The sequence below is a fragment of the Mchenga conophoros genome, linkage group LG4, assembly GCF_057382185.1.
Source record: "Mchenga conophoros isolate Kocher_MC1m ecotype Shallow Benthic linkage group LG4, M_conophoros_male_GT1.1, whole genome shotgun sequence".
Lineage (NCBI taxonomy): Eukaryota > Metazoa > Chordata > Actinopteri > Cichliformes > Cichlidae > Mchenga > Mchenga conophoros.
In genome coordinates, this window is record NC_140529.1 from 11,987,259 (window position 1) to 12,004,782 (window position 17,524).

At 40.6% G+C, this 17,524-nt stretch overlaps 2 protein-coding genes across 3 annotated transcripts in view; both read right to left on the reverse strand.

The window, feature by feature from the left end:
* Window positions 1-808: 808 nt before the first annotated feature.
* Window positions 809-15,125, reverse strand: ilf3b (interleukin enhancer binding factor 3b). 2 transcript variants are annotated; one of them, XM_085270334.1, is made up of 18 exons: window positions 15,032-15,125; window positions 13,676-13,772; window positions 12,761-12,981; window positions 12,483-12,657; window positions 10,981-11,128; window positions 9,457-9,548; window positions 8,192-8,287; window positions 7,828-7,939; window positions 7,614-7,711; window positions 6,933-7,044; window positions 6,686-6,799; window positions 6,105-6,310; window positions 5,790-5,969; window positions 5,426-5,707; window positions 3,875-4,007; window positions 3,725-3,772; window positions 1,778-2,173; window positions 809-1,670 (listed from the first exon to the last, which is right to left on the reverse strand). In XM_085270334.1, the coding sequence occupies exons 2-18, from the start codon at window positions 13,676-13,678 to the stop codon at window positions 1,540-1,542; spliced, it is 2,547 nt and encodes an 848-aa protein (XP_085126460.1). In that variant the 5' UTR covers window positions 13,679-13,772; window positions 15,032-15,125; the 3' UTR covers window positions 809-1,539. The 2 variants fall into 2 exon arrangements, with proteins under 2 accessions (XP_085126460.1, XP_085126461.1); XM_085270335.1 differs by lacking the exons at window positions 809-1,670; window positions 1,778-2,173 and adding an exon at window positions 2,295-3,178.
* A 1,956-nt stretch (window positions 15,126-17,081) lies between these two features.
* Window positions 17,082-17,524, reverse strand: part of LOC146575589 (prostaglandin E2 receptor EP1 subtype-like) — a 6,083-nt gene continuing 5,640 nt past the window's right edge. The window contains exon 3 of the mRNA XM_085270336.1: window positions 17,082-17,524. This exon is cut by the window's right edge and continues 403 nt beyond it. The gene's annotated coding sequence lies outside the window, so the exon portion shown is untranslated.

Here is a 17,524-nt window from a genome sequence, read left to right on the forward strand (position 1 = left end):
AAACCTAAGAAAATTTCTCTAGATCCGCCCCTGCATAGCTAAACATTGTTTATCAGGCATTATCAATAGATGAAATTGGAACTATTATGCTACCTACAAGCTCCATAAAAGCTAGTTTTATTTTAGACTCTACTAGAAAAACTTTGCTTGATGTACACCTCAAAGTAATCCTTACTTATCTTACACTGGGTCTTTGTGTAGCACCAAGTTCAAAAAGAGCGACTTAAGCTTCTTTTTTCCTTTGTAGCCACCGTCCTAAAGCAGACTAAAATTGCGTTGTCATGGCAATCCAAGTATGGGCGGATATTATGGTGTACAAGGTGGTCTAACATCCCTTTTTCTGCGAAAAACGCTTTGGCCTCAGCACATCCCTTTATATAACTATATAATTGTAAATAGCTACTGGTTTAATCATAGGCAGATGTTTATGCATATAAATATGTTTTAAAAGACTGACTCCCCACGTTTCTCAAAGTGGTTTGGTCCACTGCCGACCAAAGGATGAGTGAGAAAGCGTCATTTCTATAACATAGTTACAGTCGGACTATATTTTATTGGTTACTAACCTTTAACAAACTTTTCCGCTTCAGTGATGCCACTACATTACAGGACATTTATAACCCTAGGGGCATCTATGAACATTTAAAAAGAATAAAATAAAATCATAACTTATTTTACCCAGTTTCCAAATGCTTATAGCTGTAATTTTGGTAGCGTTTCCAGATTTCCTTTGAGCCTGCTTAATATTACCTGTGAAATACCCCACTTTATATGATTATAACTGTTAGCCGATAACTTTAGTCAAAACTGTAATGAAGGCTTTTATTCAAAATAAAAGTCTTTTATTGATACAAACATAGTTTGTTGTACATTAACTCAAACAAGTCCCACCCAATCCAAAAGCTACATTGAGCAGAAATGTGACTTTAAACACCAGAACGTAAAGTGTACTTTCCAGTAATCTCCAAAACCATTTATTAAAATAACTACATCACAGTAGGTAAATTACAAAATAAGCCAAAATTACAAGCACTGGAGAAAAGTTGTTCTTGGGTCCACTGAATTGTTACAAAAACAAAAGGAAAACAAAACACACAACCCTGTAGTTTAACACCACAAGATTGTACTAAATTTCATGTGGAAATAAATGCTGTTGCCACATAACTGTTAAAGGAAACAAAGTCAGAACAAGCAAGTGAATTGTAGCATCGGCTTTCATATTTAGTGATGAGAATGGGGACTGGTAGTATCGATTAAAAAAAAAAAAATTATATATATAATTTTAAAAAAGACTAAGCACTGACCAGACCACTGAAACAGACCAGTAAATTCAGCCACAACTCTGCTTTGACACATCAAAGTCCAGATATCTCGTTTTGTGCCCACATGTGCTACATACAAACCAAAAGCACATACGAAGCAAACATAGAAAAGGCAGAGAGCACAGGCAAGCCGTCAATCACTTTCTTTGGAGAAGGCTTGAGACACTGATGCGGGGTGCTTGGTGCTGGAGATTCACAGATGGAGGGACGCAGTCGTCTATCTGTACTGGTAGTTCATGCTGCTGTCGCCTCTGCCGTAGCCCACCGAGTTGTGGTACTGAGAACCAAAGCCCTGGTTGCTACCTCCTCCACCTCCCTGTGAGTTGTAACCGGACTGGTTGTTGAAACCTGCACCAAAATGATGACAATTAGTGATGAAAATGTGTATAAATAAAATTTTTCTTAGAATCCTTAAAATCCCAACACTTTACCAGCGTAACTGTAATCTTGATTACCTCCAGCTCCTCCTGTCACTTGGCTCGGGTATGCAGTGCTGTACGAGTATCCACCTGCTCCCCCCTGGTTCTGGTTGAAACTCTTCTTTCCCTGCCCGTAGCCCTGGCCATACTGGTTATAGGAGCCCTGCCCTGAGCCGCTGCCAGACTGGTAGCCCCCTGCAGGCCCACTATTTGTCCCTGGGGGACCTGGAAAAGATGCTTTCCCTCCTTTGTGCATAGGAGGTTTCTTTTTGAGGGGCTTGCAGGCAGAAGCGGCAGTGTAGGCTCCATCGTTCTGGTAGTATGAACCATAGGATCCCTGTGCTGGGCCCAGTGCTGTGTTAGCTGGAGGGCCAACCGATGAGCTGCCTGATGCCCCAGGTCCTCCGTTTGTACCTCCGTTATTGTAGTAATCTGTGAAACAAGGGCATTGCATGGTCATAAAAACAAACATAGCATGGCAGCGGCTGCACCTACTACATGTTTCTTAATGGCAATACATTGTCACGCACAATCAAAACAAAGCCTGCAGTAGCACAGTGATGAATGAAGTCATTTATTAAAAAACAAAAACAAAAAACCTAAAAAAAACAAAACATAAAAACAGCTAGAACAAGTCTTTTCACCAACACGCATCAGATCTTCCAATTCATCCACTGTCTTCCAACAGCTACAGTTCAGAACTTAATACAGATGGAAAACTGAAACCTGCAGACATCCCCAAAATAAGAACATCAGGCATTCAGTGCAGTAATGACTTAACAAGTGTTGCTGATGTGATACAGAAACAGCAGATTCTTTTGTTGTTTTCGAATAGACCACATGACCACTTTTTAAAAGCAAACAGGAAAAAACATGGGAGTGAGTAAAAAGCATTAAGAGTGAACTAAAAAGCAATCCACGTGGAAATGTTCTCAGCATTTGCATCCAAGAAAACGTTAAGATAAAGAGAGAGACCAGGCCATCCTTGTGGTCTTGACAACAATCCAAAAGACAGTCTAGTCCAGCTGCCAGCTAGTCACACTCCAGAAACAAGCCCCGTCCCCCAGTATGACGGGTGAAGATACTGTGCAACAAATCGGCCCTGCAGCTTGCAGAGATCCAGGAGTTTGGGTACATCCACGGCAACTTGAGAGAACACAAGGTGTTATGGCTACATGCATGCAAGTGGCACGTCATCTCCCCGAGGTGCCATGGTTACGACAACAAGAACTGGCAAGACAGGGCAGAGGGTAGCTGTCACTTTGTTCCAAGGGTTGAGGACTTGGTGGTGAAGAGGAGTTCGTGATGCTTCGGGAAAACTACTGAGTATTTTGTCCGTTTTTATCCTCGCTACAGCACAGTTTTGGATTTTCTAAGACTGGGGGAACATCTATGTCGCAAACTCGTGGTAGCCATAGCAGTCTGAGACAAAGTCACCTAAAGAGTGAGACAGGGCAGAGAAGGGGAAAAAAATGATCAAAATTAGATTTAAATTTTAGTTTGAATTTTTTTCCCTGCCTTAAAATTGTGGCAGGTGAAATACTCATTGGTCGGATTTTGTTCAAACTGAATTTGATTTGTTTTGGTCTTTTTTAGATTTCTCTGCTCCTGTCACGCTCTTGTAGGTCAGTCCTCAGAACAGGCTGCCAGAACGAAGAAAGGGGTACTCATAAGAGGCGACTTGTCAAAACCAGATTCAATCCTGTGGCTTAAAGCAGAGAAATGTAAAATCACTGAACTGGGAACAACCCAGCATATGATCTTGCTGGCTGGGGGAAAAAAAACCATTTTTTTTTTTTAATTTATTTTTTTTAACACATAATAGACTACATTTCCCAGAGTTCTAGCCAGATGCAGGAGGACAACATCAATGCTAACAAACTGGCAAAAATATATAATTCTGAAGCTCACGGGGTAAATCAGATTCTCAAAGATTACATTCTTACCCACAACAAGATTAGAAAGGAAGAAATGGACACTCACTGTATCCGGAGTTGGCGTTGTTCCCATAACCATATGTTCCAAAGCCACCTAGGAGGAGCACATAAGTTTTATTTTCAAGAGATTTAACACTGTGTCAAGCACACTGACCAAGTCTACCAGCAGTACCAGTATACCAGGATCTGTTTTTACCTCCTTGGCCATAGCCGCCTCCATTATTGAAACCTCTGCCTCTTCCACGACCTCGCCCTCCTCTCCCTCTGCCCCTGGGGGCGCCGACATCTCCAGGTCCAGGGGCTCCCATCATGCCAAACCCTGGCGTGTGCTAAAGAGAAAATGAACATCACTTAAAAGGAGTTCAGCATAACTTTCTGCATACCTGTGTTTCAGTAACAATGACAAAAGTACATGTTACATAACTATATTTTACAGCTAGTCTACTTCCCCCATATGAGTAAGAACACTAGCAAATTTTAGTTATTCATCTTAGTGTTGTTTCCGTACCTTATTTGCTGATATCTTAACTCTTTACGTCATAAAGGCAACATTTGATGACCTCCCCTGTACCTTTAATGGTGAGTTTCAACACCTCAGTTAATACCAATAAAGACATTGAAAACAAACTACTGTAATAGTCATCAAACAAAGGGTAGCTGCACAGGCAGAGACCACCTTCGCTAACTTCTGTTGCAAACCCAGTCATTTTGTTCTATAAGCAGGCCTAAAATATGACAGGAAGCACTCCGCGCAGAAAAGAGCTTCAATGGTTACTCATGGTAGCCTTTCAAGGGTAAAGAGTTCAAATCAATACCATTATACTTTTGTATTAATAGCGTTAGCAAACAAAACAGTTAACCAGTTAGCTGTAACCTAGCCATAGTTAATGCCATTAGCAGATTAAGTAGTTACTTACCAGATCAGCTCAACAGTCTGGGTAAAGTGGCTAACAGCATCCACTCAAGATAGTATTTTGCTACATAACATGGATGAACTGCAGATTATCTTATCAGGAGAGCCAGCGTTTGCCACCATTAAACAGAAGATTTCCATTTATTGCAAGCCCTACAATGGACTATAATTTTCTCTTGACAACCAAATCCAAGATAGCAGTGGGAGTGGAAGAGAGCATTGAAGAAAGATGCTCATTAAAGTTTTTCCCCCTTTGGTTTTTTGGCAGATACTTCTGTTGTGCATCCTTCAGATAGAATTCACTTGTCAGCCTGTTAAGAGGCAACTGTCTCATGTTTTTAAGATGTGACACAATCCTTTCTAACATCAGTAATTAACTCAAATAGATGAACAGAGCACGTTTAATTTTAACTTTTACTTTTTTTTTTTATTTGAGCAGTAATGTGGCCATTATACTTGCTGCATTGCCTGTGTCATGAGCTTATTTTGACGTCATATGACGTCTTCTTTTGGCACTTCGGCTGGTCATGCAGCTCTTAAGTTGGCGTGTTGTGTGTCCAATCGTTACGGCTTTTACTGCCATTTTAATATGATGTTCCAATACAGAACGCCCCCCCCCCCCCCCCAAACACAAGACCCTACAACTTTACTTCACTGCAAAACGCAAGATGTAAACTTGTTGGATGTTACTCTTTCATCACTGTCATGGTACATTACCACTGAGCTGTACAGGAACTGAGGTACACAAAATACAACATGAACCACAGTTACTTTAACTACAAACATGCTTTAAGCAAAAATCTTGGGCCTGGACTTTTGAAATGGGATGCTTACCATGGGTGGTCCCTTTTTCTTTTTAGCAGCTTCGGGTGCTGAGCCTTCAGGGAAGAGCCGTTCCAGTGCAGCCAGAGCTGCATAAGCCTTAGCCACCTTTTTATTGGATCCTGTGCCCTGGAACTTCTGCCCATCGATCTCCACCTCCATGACAAAACGTTTGTCGTGGCTGCCGCCGGTCTCTGATATGAGCTCATACTTGAGGCCTCGACGCTTCTCATTCAGCTCCATCACTGGGTTCTTGCCGTGTTTAGTGAGGATTGGTCCCTGCTGGCGAGCAGTCTGATAAGAAAGAGTTGGTGGGTAAAATGACACATTGAGCAGTACAGGAAACAACCCAAAAGCTGGTTGCTGACACACATACCTCTGCAGCTTCAGTGCTTTCTGCATTAGCTGCTCCTGCGGCAGCAGTGATAGTTTCGACAGGTGGCACTACTGGCTTCTGTTGTTCCACAGTGTTTGCTACTACTGCCTCGTCTGCTTTTACTGCCGGCTCAGGAGACTTTAGTTCTACTCCAGTGGGCAGGCCCATGTCCTGTAAAACCTAAAAGGTGCCCACAGAAGATTCATTGTAGGTTAAAAAGACAAGAATAAAGTCTAACTATACCTACAAAAAGACACTGAGGCAACAATGAAATCTAATATGCATTTCAGACAGTCTTGCAAATGTTTTGCCTACCTTTACAGCTACGTGCAGCTTGGCAGTGCGTTTTGATGGGCCTGAAGCCTCAAATGTCTTGCCATCTACCTCTACAGCCATTGTAAAGACAGGAACATGAACTGGGCCAGTCTGGGAGATCAGCTTATACTGTAGTCCTGGCTTTAACTGATTGAGCCTCATTAGGGCATTCATGGCTTGGGGAGGCTCAGCCTTCTCCTCTGCAGCTGGTGATAAAGTCAGAAAAACAGCATTATGATAACAATAATAACATACAGTAAAATCCAAATGTTTTACTTTAATCATCAGACTAGTGAAATTTCTTTGACCAGAAAGTAGTAATGTAGTTATAATTTTTTAAACCAAACATCTTTAACCTATTGAAAGTGAACAAACATCAAAATTGTTAATTCAATTCAAAAAGAAAGGAACATATTTGAGTAACATTATCAATGGCAGCACACTTCATGATTTCTGATACAGCTGAACTTCACATCTGATCACCCAAGTGTGTCTCTTCCGCACCTACCTGGGCACAGATTGTTCTGCCATGCCCAGATAAGCGCACGCACGCACGCACCTTGAGCTAAAAGAGCACTTACATTTCTTCTGCAGCTTTTTCTTCTTTTTATTGGGACTCTTGTCATCAGTACCCTCTTCTTCCTCGATAGGCCTCTTCATTGGTGGTGCATATGCTGTACTGGGTGGGATTTGCACTGAAACACAACAACCGAAGTTGTGCAATGAGATCATTCAAATTATACTAAATACATATTAAATATACACCATGCACAGACAAAACTTCCATGTCTAATGTGCTTTTGTAGACGACTTAAATCTCAGGTTTACCTGTGTAATCGATAGGAGTCTCAGGTCGAGGTTTCTTGGGCATCTTAGAAGGAAGTGGATCCATTCCAAGCACTTTGTGAAGCTGTCCAAAAGCTGACAGTCTTAAGGCATGCTGAGGACAACAAACACATGATGTTAACTATATACCCATTTATGAATATGCAGAACACAGACTGTATATGAAAGAAGGACACAGACACTGTGACATCACTCACTGGTTTATGAAGCCCTGTTGTTAGTGTCTGAGCCATTTCTTTTGTTTATTCGTTTATTTTAAGTCAGAAGTGACTCTATTTGGACAACAGGGTAAAGTGCTAAGTCACCAGCTATGGCTAGCAAAACTCATCAGCATGCTGCAACCATAAACTGCTTGACTGCATCATAGAAACCAGCTAATTCAAGTTAAGCAATAGAGTTTGAAAGTACTGGAGTTTTTTTTCCCCCAATGACCCCAATTTTAAACCTAAATTTGAAATCAGTTAAAAATATAAAATAAACAAATCTCTCTCCATGCAGATCATGTTGGGCTGTTTTTTTGTACCAGGCTGTAAACATGATTTTTCTTCTTTTGCTGCATATTTGGGAATTTGAACACTGATGTTGATGGACATGAGCTTGCTTTTGTAGCCAGCCTCTTGGGGACTTTTTGAGGCACTGCTGCTGCCACACCCACACACTTACTTGTGCACTTGCTGTGATGTCTTCTCTTTGCTGCTGGTCCAAATGACCAATTGCATCTGTTGGCTCCTTCTCACATGGATCGGAAATTCCAGGCCCATCTTACAACATAAACAAACGACAGCATTGGCGTGTGCTTAGAAATAAGCGCACAAACTAAACAAGTACAATTACACTTGCACAATTAAAGTTTTGAGAAGAGATCTCAGGTGTATACCTGCCATGAGGATTCCTGAAGCCAGACATTCTAAAACCCTCCGCAGAGCCTCTCCTGCACCCATGGGCCGGTTCCCTGTGCCAATGGCTTTCTCACAGATCAGCTCCAATGGCTGCAAAGCATGAGAGATAGGATGCTATTTTTAAGCCCTTACACAAAGAGATTTCAGGTCACAGTATTAGAACGTGAGATAGTGGTGTCTTGAAAGCAATAACAAAGGAATTTTAAAGTTTCTTTTTTGACATTTTCATCAGCCTTAGGCAATATTTATTCAACATATCTGATAGTCTTAAAAAGGCACAATCAGCGCATATCTGTCCATCTAAAATTTATTTTTTTTGTTATAAGGTTTTCTTTTACTCACCCAGCCCCGAAGGGGGGCCCATGTTGGGACGCGGGCGCATAAGTCCCTTAGGATCCGGATGACAATGACACAGGAGCGAAGCCCATTGGCTCTAGCCTGAGGAAACAAGAAGGGGTGGGGGGAGGGGCACAAACAGCCTTAGTTAAACAAAAAACAAAACAACAACAAAAAACAACAACAACAAAAACAACAACACAACAGAAAAGCAGACTGTACGCAACAAAAAGCAAGATAAATATTCAAATATGTGGAAAGATAAAAATGAAGCCACACAGACTACAGCATTTTAGCTTTGTCATTATGGTAAATGTCCAGAGAGATTAGGTGACAGAATGATGTTTGATCACTTTGGTGGAAAAGCCTATTATGTCTGCAAATCAATAGCCAGCATGATCGATGGTGTAGTTACTGCTTGTAGGAAAAAAAAGCATGCATATGAATGCGCGACTAAAGCCACCTCAAACTTTATGTCAACTTTAAAATGATTAACAAGTGTGTTATTTCAGAGGATATGCATACATGTGCTGTCATTAAAAGAGGCCATGACTAAGTTAGTGGCAAAGGAAGTTTAAAATATGACTCGAGGTGCAATATTTCTGCTGCTTTTGTGGCACACAGTAACAGAAACAGCCAGAGAGCAGAAACAGCTGAGGCCACATACTCTACAATAACAAGCTGCAGAGATGGAGCACTGATCGTTATAGTGTCAAAGCCAGAAATGAAACAGGCGAAAATACTACAATGAGATATAATCAAACACAATTAACTACAAGGAACCCTTTCTCTACCAAAAGTGGAGCTTGCGACTTGCAGAAGTGTGAAAATAATGACAAAGCACTCACAGCAACACTGACATTGGAGAAATATTGCACCTGGACAAACCATGGATTAGTTCTCCCCCCCCCCCTTTTTTTTTTTTTTTTTTTTTTTTACTGATTTGAGTTAGAAGCTGTTAAGCTAAATGTGAAAACAAAGAAAATCAGGGACCGAAAAGCAACAATTTCTCCGTTTATGAAATGATAAAGCAATAAAAATCTGTTATGTGAGTAAAACAACTCTACAACAGTGCAATGACAAAGGTTTCCTAAGAAACAAACATCCAGGTCATCAAGAATTACTACAGGAAGTACACTTCAAAAGAGTAAATTTAAAAAAAAAGAAAGAAAAACAAAAAACACATGGAACGCCCAAATAAAAGACAAACAGCATAAAACCAAACTCAAAACTACTTCTGTTTTAGAGACAAATAAAGACAAGATCCAAACCTGGAACCACTTAGCGTGGCGGAGAGACGCCAAGGCAGTTAGGCATTTCTGCCTGTCCAGAACATCCGGGGGATCGTTGACTGAAAGCGTTTCTATTGGCAGGTGGAATAAGAAGACAAGGTACAGTTTGACCAAGGGGAGTTCTGTCAGCCGGCCAGGGGGAACACAGGCAGCCTTCCCAAACCACAGCCAGGAGGGGAAAGGGGAGGGGGACCCCTCCACTGGAGAACCACCAAACGCTCCCAACCTCCCAGTTAATATGGTTTGACATGACCCGGCACGTAACAATTACACTTAAATTCCACCGGAGTGACTGTAATGCAGAGTGCGTTGTAACTGGAATATGTAAAAAAATAAGATTACAAGAAATAAAAATAAATCCCTGACGTAGAAAGGCAACTTTATAAAGGGATTTATAGGTTTCATCAAATGGGAGGTTGTCTCTCCATAGCCGCTTCAACTCAAATGATGCTTTAGTTTCATTGCCTAAAACGGTCTAGTTTTCTTTTTCTGGCGCTAACAGGAGGTAGAGCCCCTCCCCTTCACCCCTAGATTGGGTACACTGCGCTTTGCCCCTTCCGAGACAGAGAGCGGCCAGTTGGTCAAAGGTCCAGCGTCCCTAAAAATTGACAAACTAGAAGGCTTGACAGAGAGAATCAGAATTGAAACCACAGGCAAAAATGATCAGATACACAAAAGGTGGGTATAAAAAAAAGTCCACACTGCAGCAAAACTGATGGCTTAAAAAGAAAAAAATTAAACAAAGTCCCAAACTGGGCCTCACTGTGAGCACGAAGCTACAGATAAAGTCAAGGTAGAGGTCTATTGTTGAAAACTCAAAAAACGCAAAATACAAATGTTTTGTTGTATAGCTACCAATAATCCAAATAACTACATGTTTCACATTGCCATTAATTATTACTAGCTGACATGTGGGACCAACCCCTGGATTTTTGGGTGTGGTTGGACAGGCAATTTCAAGTGTCCCTTGTCATTATCTGCAACCCCAAGCCTTCCCTGCTCAACAACATCAGAGACTGTCAATAGCCCACTGCTGGGCGTCACTGCACGTTTTGCTACTCATTTTTGCTGCAATGCAAACTGTTCATCATCAATGATAAAACACATGCAAACAAAGTGGTCTCTCTTTTTGTATTTGGTTAAATTCTCAGTAAGCCTTCATTTCTTTGGTGACCTTGATCATTAAGGGGGAAGAGAAAGCCACGTCTTCAGAAGTCAGTAAACTACCTGCCCTATACTGTATATTGGGCCATCAAAAATGTCCAATTACATTACATGGAACTACAAGAGTGTCTAGAGAGCTATAAGCATAGCACACTTTCATTATGTGACTGCATTTCTTGTCCTCTAGCTCCATTGAAGGCCCAATAAACAATATCTGTCTAGGCTGGTTACCTGCCTGGCCTCCCTGCTGGAAACAGGGTGCCACTAAAAAGAGGGGAAAAAGAAGAAAGAAAAGAAAAAAAGAAAGAAAAACACTGAGGCTTTCAATCAGGAGCTTACCTCCAGCTGCAGCCCTCTCAATCTCTTCACGGACCAAAGGGGACGTCAGGTGAATTGTGAGGGTGAGAGGGGGCTCCTTGGTGTTCTTTATGACGATGCTAGCTTCACGGATCTGTTGGGTCACCACATACTTGTCTTCTGTGATCAACTGAAAGAAAGAAAACAAGACAATCAGTACAGTTTAAAAAAAAAAAAAAAAAGAAAAAAAAAAGAAGACTTGACACTGGTTTCTTTAACTTATCCAGTCATGAAGGAGGACACGTGTAGGGATACCAAAGACTATACAACTGTAGGATTTCCTTAACAACATAACACTACTCAGGGATCCAGAATGAAAACTTTGAAATCGCTTTTTCCTCTAAATTTGGGTTTATAAAAAGCCCTAATGTCTTGTTTCATTTTAAAGATATTGAGTTATTACAGAAATCTATGAAGCTAGCAAATATAGATTCTTGGTCCTAGATCATTTTGTTTTATTAAAACTGCTACCAGTAACTTTCCCCAACAGTTTACATACCAGTACAGATGTAATCTCAAGGCTTATATCAATGGATATGTTCTCATCCAACCAAATTCTCACTGGTGAGGCAATCACAGATTTCACTTTCATAAGAACAAAGGCAACGACTAGCTTTTCCATAATACCCATTACTATCATTGTTCCCACAAATGTGTCCGTCTGCAGACACTTTTGGGTCAGAGGAGTTTTCACCCAAGCGAGACGCTTCTGATTAGCTTATTTAATGCTTACATTTACCGAAATTTTAATTAAAGAGTACCCCCAAGTGTGAAGGGCTAACCCGAAAATACAAGCTTTCCGGGCCTAACACAATGTTAATCAATACGTTTAAAATACGAATACTGGCAGGCGGACGATTTCAGCCAAATAACATTTTCATTGGTTTACTGCAGCCTTGAATTCATTTTAGCTTTACATTTCCTCTTCCCAGCTCACAGAAACAGGAGCTGCTTTTTGGGTCGGAGTCACTGCTTGTGTGCATGCTGCCAGTGGGAAGTTTTGTTTGTCCTTACTGCACAGGATGACACGGACACCCAGAACATCAGTCATGTCAAAATTGAAAATAATTTTCCCAACTCAGTTTAATTTCAGTTAGCTTTCAGCTTCTGCTTGTTTCAGTTTAGTTTTTATTGTTCTAAAATGGGCCGTTTTAGTTTTTCCAATTACTATAATGACAAATATGTTTGATAAGGCTAAGACTTTACAGGCATTACAATACAAGTAGCATCACAGCCACGTAGGTACCCCAAATCTCTATCAAGACATGACCCAAAGCTTCAGATTGATAATGCACCACAAAGACTAAAACTAATATAGTTTATAAACGTTTGCTCACTTAATTTGCCTTTTTCTAAATCTACTTTTTATTTTTATTTGTGTTAAATCGCATCTAGTTTTAGTTTAGTTTCAAGTTATCTGAAATAGCAATGTTATAGTTAAATAAAACTTTTCCAAATATAGAGTGAATCATCACACTTCTCACCTTGAGCTGTGTAACAAGGTTCTCAGACACCTTCTTCAGCAGACTGATGGTAGGCTTGTCCTTACAAAGGAGCACCAGCTCTAGGTCCAGGTCCCCCTTCAGTAACAGGCCTTTAGCAACCAGTCCCACCCTCATGACGCCACGCAGAGAGCGGGTGGCCTGATCCTTATGCTCACTTTGAAAAGACACCGGATGCACAGTGGAGAAGAATAAAATGAAACAAAGTCAGCTTTGGTTTTAAAAAGGTACTTGTTTACTCAAAGTCTCCAACATCTCACCTTTCTTTATCAGTCTCTGTGCCTGAGTCAGACTTTGTCGTCCCCTTTTCCTGTTTATCCAGCCAGTCAGAGACGGCCTTGAGTGCTCTCTCTGTGTGAGACACCATGTTTTGTACACTTTCCAGCTCTTCCTGTGTCGGGTAGATGGCAGAGTGTTTTGCCATAACATGGCGGTCGTCATTCATGAAGACACGCATGGCGCGGTGGCGCATTGGTGGTGGCTAGTGGTGAAAAGAAACAACAGCGTGAATTTAAGGGAACATATCTGTCACATGGCTAGACGAGATTAGTTTCAATCAAAGCATTCCCATCGTAACACTACCCAGACTTCAATGCATGACAAGAATGTGCATGAGATTTATTACCTTGCATTCCACAAATAAAAGTCTAACTTTTACTCTTGAAAATACATCAATACCTCATCTTGAATTACCCTGGGACAATTAACCAGATTAACACATTTATGCAGCAGCTCCTCAAACTTCAGTCGAGGTTCTAATCAGACCAGTTATTCAACTAACTTTACTAATCCAGTTTTATGAAATAGCTCCTGCTCAACCTGGAAAAACCATTTATCAAGATTAAACGGGCCACCAAACTAAGACCGCCTTCCTCTGACCTTGTTTGATGAATTGAAATACTGAACACAGAGGTCAAGCTTCTAAAACGAATCATTACACAAGCAGAGGGTATGCACAGGCAACCAAAGCCAAATTATGGGAGAGTGATGGCAGTGATGTGAAAGCAGCCAGCATGTGTTCCCAAAGCCCCGGGCATCATGGAACAGCAACATGCTGGCTGCATCAGATGGGTCACAATCATTTGTCCTGTTAACACTGGTATTTAATATAAATGCCTGGATATCCTCTGCCCTATAAACAACGCGCAGTAAGACTTGAATAATGAAAATTTTACCATTGCTGTTGTGGAGACCGTGACAGCTGCTTTATCCAGTGACCCACAGTATTAAAACGGCCGTCTTGGCAGCAGATGACTTTGCTGCTGTCTGAGTCTGCAGGACGGAAATAAAAAAAAAAAAAAAAAAATCAGGGCAAAATTAAAACCCAACATTTTTTTATATTTCAAGTTTGTCGCTGTTCGACACTCAGTGGCTCAGAGGTGAAAATGTTTTTACACGTCACTGGCATCTCTGGCCCCCAGCTGCAGCAACATAGTTGGTACACATTTACAAGCCTCAGGCACTAAACAGGCCCAGCCTCTCCTGCTCCACAGTAATAAATAAACTCGTGTCTACAAACCACAATATTTCAGAATAAAGGGCAATCATGTATGTGTATGTGTATATATATATATTATCCAAAATAAAAATAAAAACCAGGCTGGTGTAAACAGATTAATGTGAGTGGAGGGTAACAGCAGAACCTTCATGGATGACTGAGTGTTCATCAGTGTTGTCTGACGTGATGAGTGTAGCTGCTACTGTGTTACTACAGCAAAACGCTAAGATCTGGATCAAATAGTGGCGTGAAGTGGGCGGGCAGGACTTCTCATTCAATAATAGCGACACACCCACAGGTCTCACATACTGTAGCATTCCCATCGTGGGTCTACCTTTCTGTACCTGGATACAAAGCTGACATAACGTAAAAGAGCAGAAATCTTAAACACGGCTCGTACTGCCCCGTTTTCTACGCTCCAACCTGTCAACGACTTACCGAAACATGGCACAAAGCCAAAATGAGCTCATGTCGCACTCCCCACGAGCCACTAAAGCTTCACACTGAAACGTAACCTTTACGTCAAGAAACAACCAGTCCCCGAACCCTCGCAGCTCCAACTCGTGGATTTAAAAACAGACGCCATTTTAATTCGGCGCAGAGTCTGGCTGTTGACGGCAGCTAGCTCGCATCCCCGACAAAAACCGACCGACTGCGGTTTAAAGCTGCGCAGACATGCTCCACAAATCGGGAAACACAGCCATGTGTGTTACCATTATTCCTGCCAATTGCAAAACTCGATAATATGATGCACATTAACTGAGAATTTTGAATTTAAGTTCTTGTCTGCTGCTTATCAGACACCAAAATGGTAGAGGAGACAAAACGAGACCCCATTGAAACCTCAGCTACAGTTAGCACTAGCATGCTAGCTTTGCCGAACAATGGCAAAAAAAGCTCAACGTCTGAAGTCTACGAGCCCAAGACAGAATATACAGTCGAGCATCTGAACTACTCTTGGTATGCAGCTTCCTTAGTATGTTCATTCCTAAATACTTAAAGTTATTATTTCGGATCTTTTCTTGTTACTTACCGTTGTGTCGTTAACACAGCGCTTCACGCTAGCTCCCGGTCTCGGCAGCAGGAGCACAAATGGAAACGCCCACGATCTGGGAAGAGAATGGTGCTTATTGGACTAAATTTCCACGTGACTTGAATATTTACAAATAGAAAAGCGGAACACCGTCTTTGGGGCGTGGCTAATAATCAAGGCATTGAATTCTAAACACTTGGCTGATTGATTCAGCAATGTTTGGGACTAATGTTATTGTCACGACAGTTATCTTACATAACAAATATTCGTAGTCATTTCCACCGCTTGTGTGTTACTGTGAGAGATATCCATAAAGTTTCCCCCACAAGAATAATGACAGTTATTTAAGGATTTGGTCTAAAAAGTAGTGGAAAAGGCTATTTTAAAAAGAAAAAGTAGCTTTGGTATCTTGTATGAAAAAAGGGGTTGCAGAAATTATAAAGAAAATATCACAGAATACTTTTCTTGATCCAGGTATAGTATTACAGTCTGGAATAGTCTTTTCAAATTAAAATTGTCTCACATCTTATCAAACTCAGTTCTAATCAGCTCACGAAAACTCGAAACATTTCAGCATTACATTGTTACTGTGCTGGGTATCTGGAAGTCAAACAGTTGATTTTGACACACCATCAGATACTTTTTTATCAAAGGTCTATCACCAAATTATCGTTATATATAATTTATGAAAACTATTGTTATTTTTGTGATTCAGTTCAGTTCCAAGACTTCATGCAAACTTTGAGAAAAGCGCATTTAAGCACAATGTCAGACTCTGTGATTGGCTTTATAAAAAAATATATTATTGTGACGCATATAAAAAAATCTATCATAGGGTGAGAGGCAGGGTACACACTGGGTAGGTCACCAGTTGTGTTGCAACAACACATAGTTTACCTTTTAGGGAAATAAATATCCACATGAACCACTGCCATTTCTAAGGTTTTCCAACTCTTAAAATTACACTTCTCTCATTTATATGATGTAAGAACCCATATGTGGGTTAGCAAAAAGATTGATAACAATGACAAACAGCTTGTTTGTGTTTGTCCAAAAGTGCAAAATCAGACTAACAGTCCCATTAAGGCTGTGATGGAAAATTCTAACACAGACTGAACGACTCTGTTCCCATAAGATAACGAGTGGTTAAACTGAGATCTTTTAACTTTTGACCTTGAGGAGTTTAGAGTGGTAGCATACACCTCCCTTTTGCTCTGGAATGCACAAAACTGTTTGAACAGCATTTTTTTTTTTTTTGTTCTTTTGCTGTGCAGCCCTGACCGCTTCACAGCAGATTAACCTACATAAAATGAATATGTTAAAGATTCACTTTCCCTCTTTGTTGCTACTGTCTTTAACTTTTCTGTAGATTTTAAAAGCTAATGTTCACTAATTAACATTAAAGGTTTTCAGTTCGTAACAGTTGCTGTTGTAACGCAGTGTATCGTCGCACGGCGGCGCCTCCTGTCTCATGACTGGTGCGTCACCCCCGTTTTTGTTCTTCTTCTACCATCTCTGTAATGGATTCTTACGTGGGTACGCGGACTAGAGTGCTGTCAAGTAATGTGTGGTAGAGGTAGCACTTTTATTTTTGATATTTTAAATAAATGAGTGCTTGTGGGAAGTTAGAAGCTGTTACTCATTCGCTATCCATCTCCACCGCATGTTATAAGTACAGGTCAAGAGCATCAAGTCACTCTGTATTGTAGGCTTAAGACACTACCCCCCTCCCCTCCACAAATTGAAGCTTTTATTTTGTAAGAGCAAAGAAATCTGTGCTGGTTTCAAAAAATTTGGACAGAGTGAGCTATCTAATGTGCTAAGCTAAGCTAACCTGTTGCCTGCTGTGATTTGATCTTCTTGCCTATCTCCTAGCAAAAACATTGTGGTTTACTGCCCAAAATAAGGTTTAAAGGCTAAGTCTAAATTTGAAACTGAGCCTTAAACATTCACAATAACTGCTATTATAAACTAAATTTTGGGAAATATTTTATAAATAAAGGAAACTTTTTCACATCTTGTACAAAAATGATCAAAATGAAAATTTAAAATGAGACAATACAACTTTTTATTACATTCCCTTTAAAAAAAGAAAACACAATGTCACATTCAGTTAGCTTTTGCAGCACATAGCTTCACTTCAGCCCCTGGACACTCGGGGAAAAGTAGATACACTACTGATACATTAACAAATACACAGTAAAGACGCTTATTCACATTCATGTCACAACCCTCCACTGTGCACATACGTGGAGTTTTTCACATCTTTTTGCTGTTGCCTAAGCATTTACACAAGTCATTTACATTACCTCAGAGAAGTAAAAGAAAAAGACAACATCAAAGGCCAAACTTTTTAGTTGAGATGTTTTCTTTAAGATTAAATAGTCTTTACTTTAGGAAATGGGAACACGGAAGAGTCCTGCTCATAGTGTCCTTTTCATTTTTTACATCTGCTTTCAAGCAGGACAAACTCTTCTCTTTACCGTAGTCAGC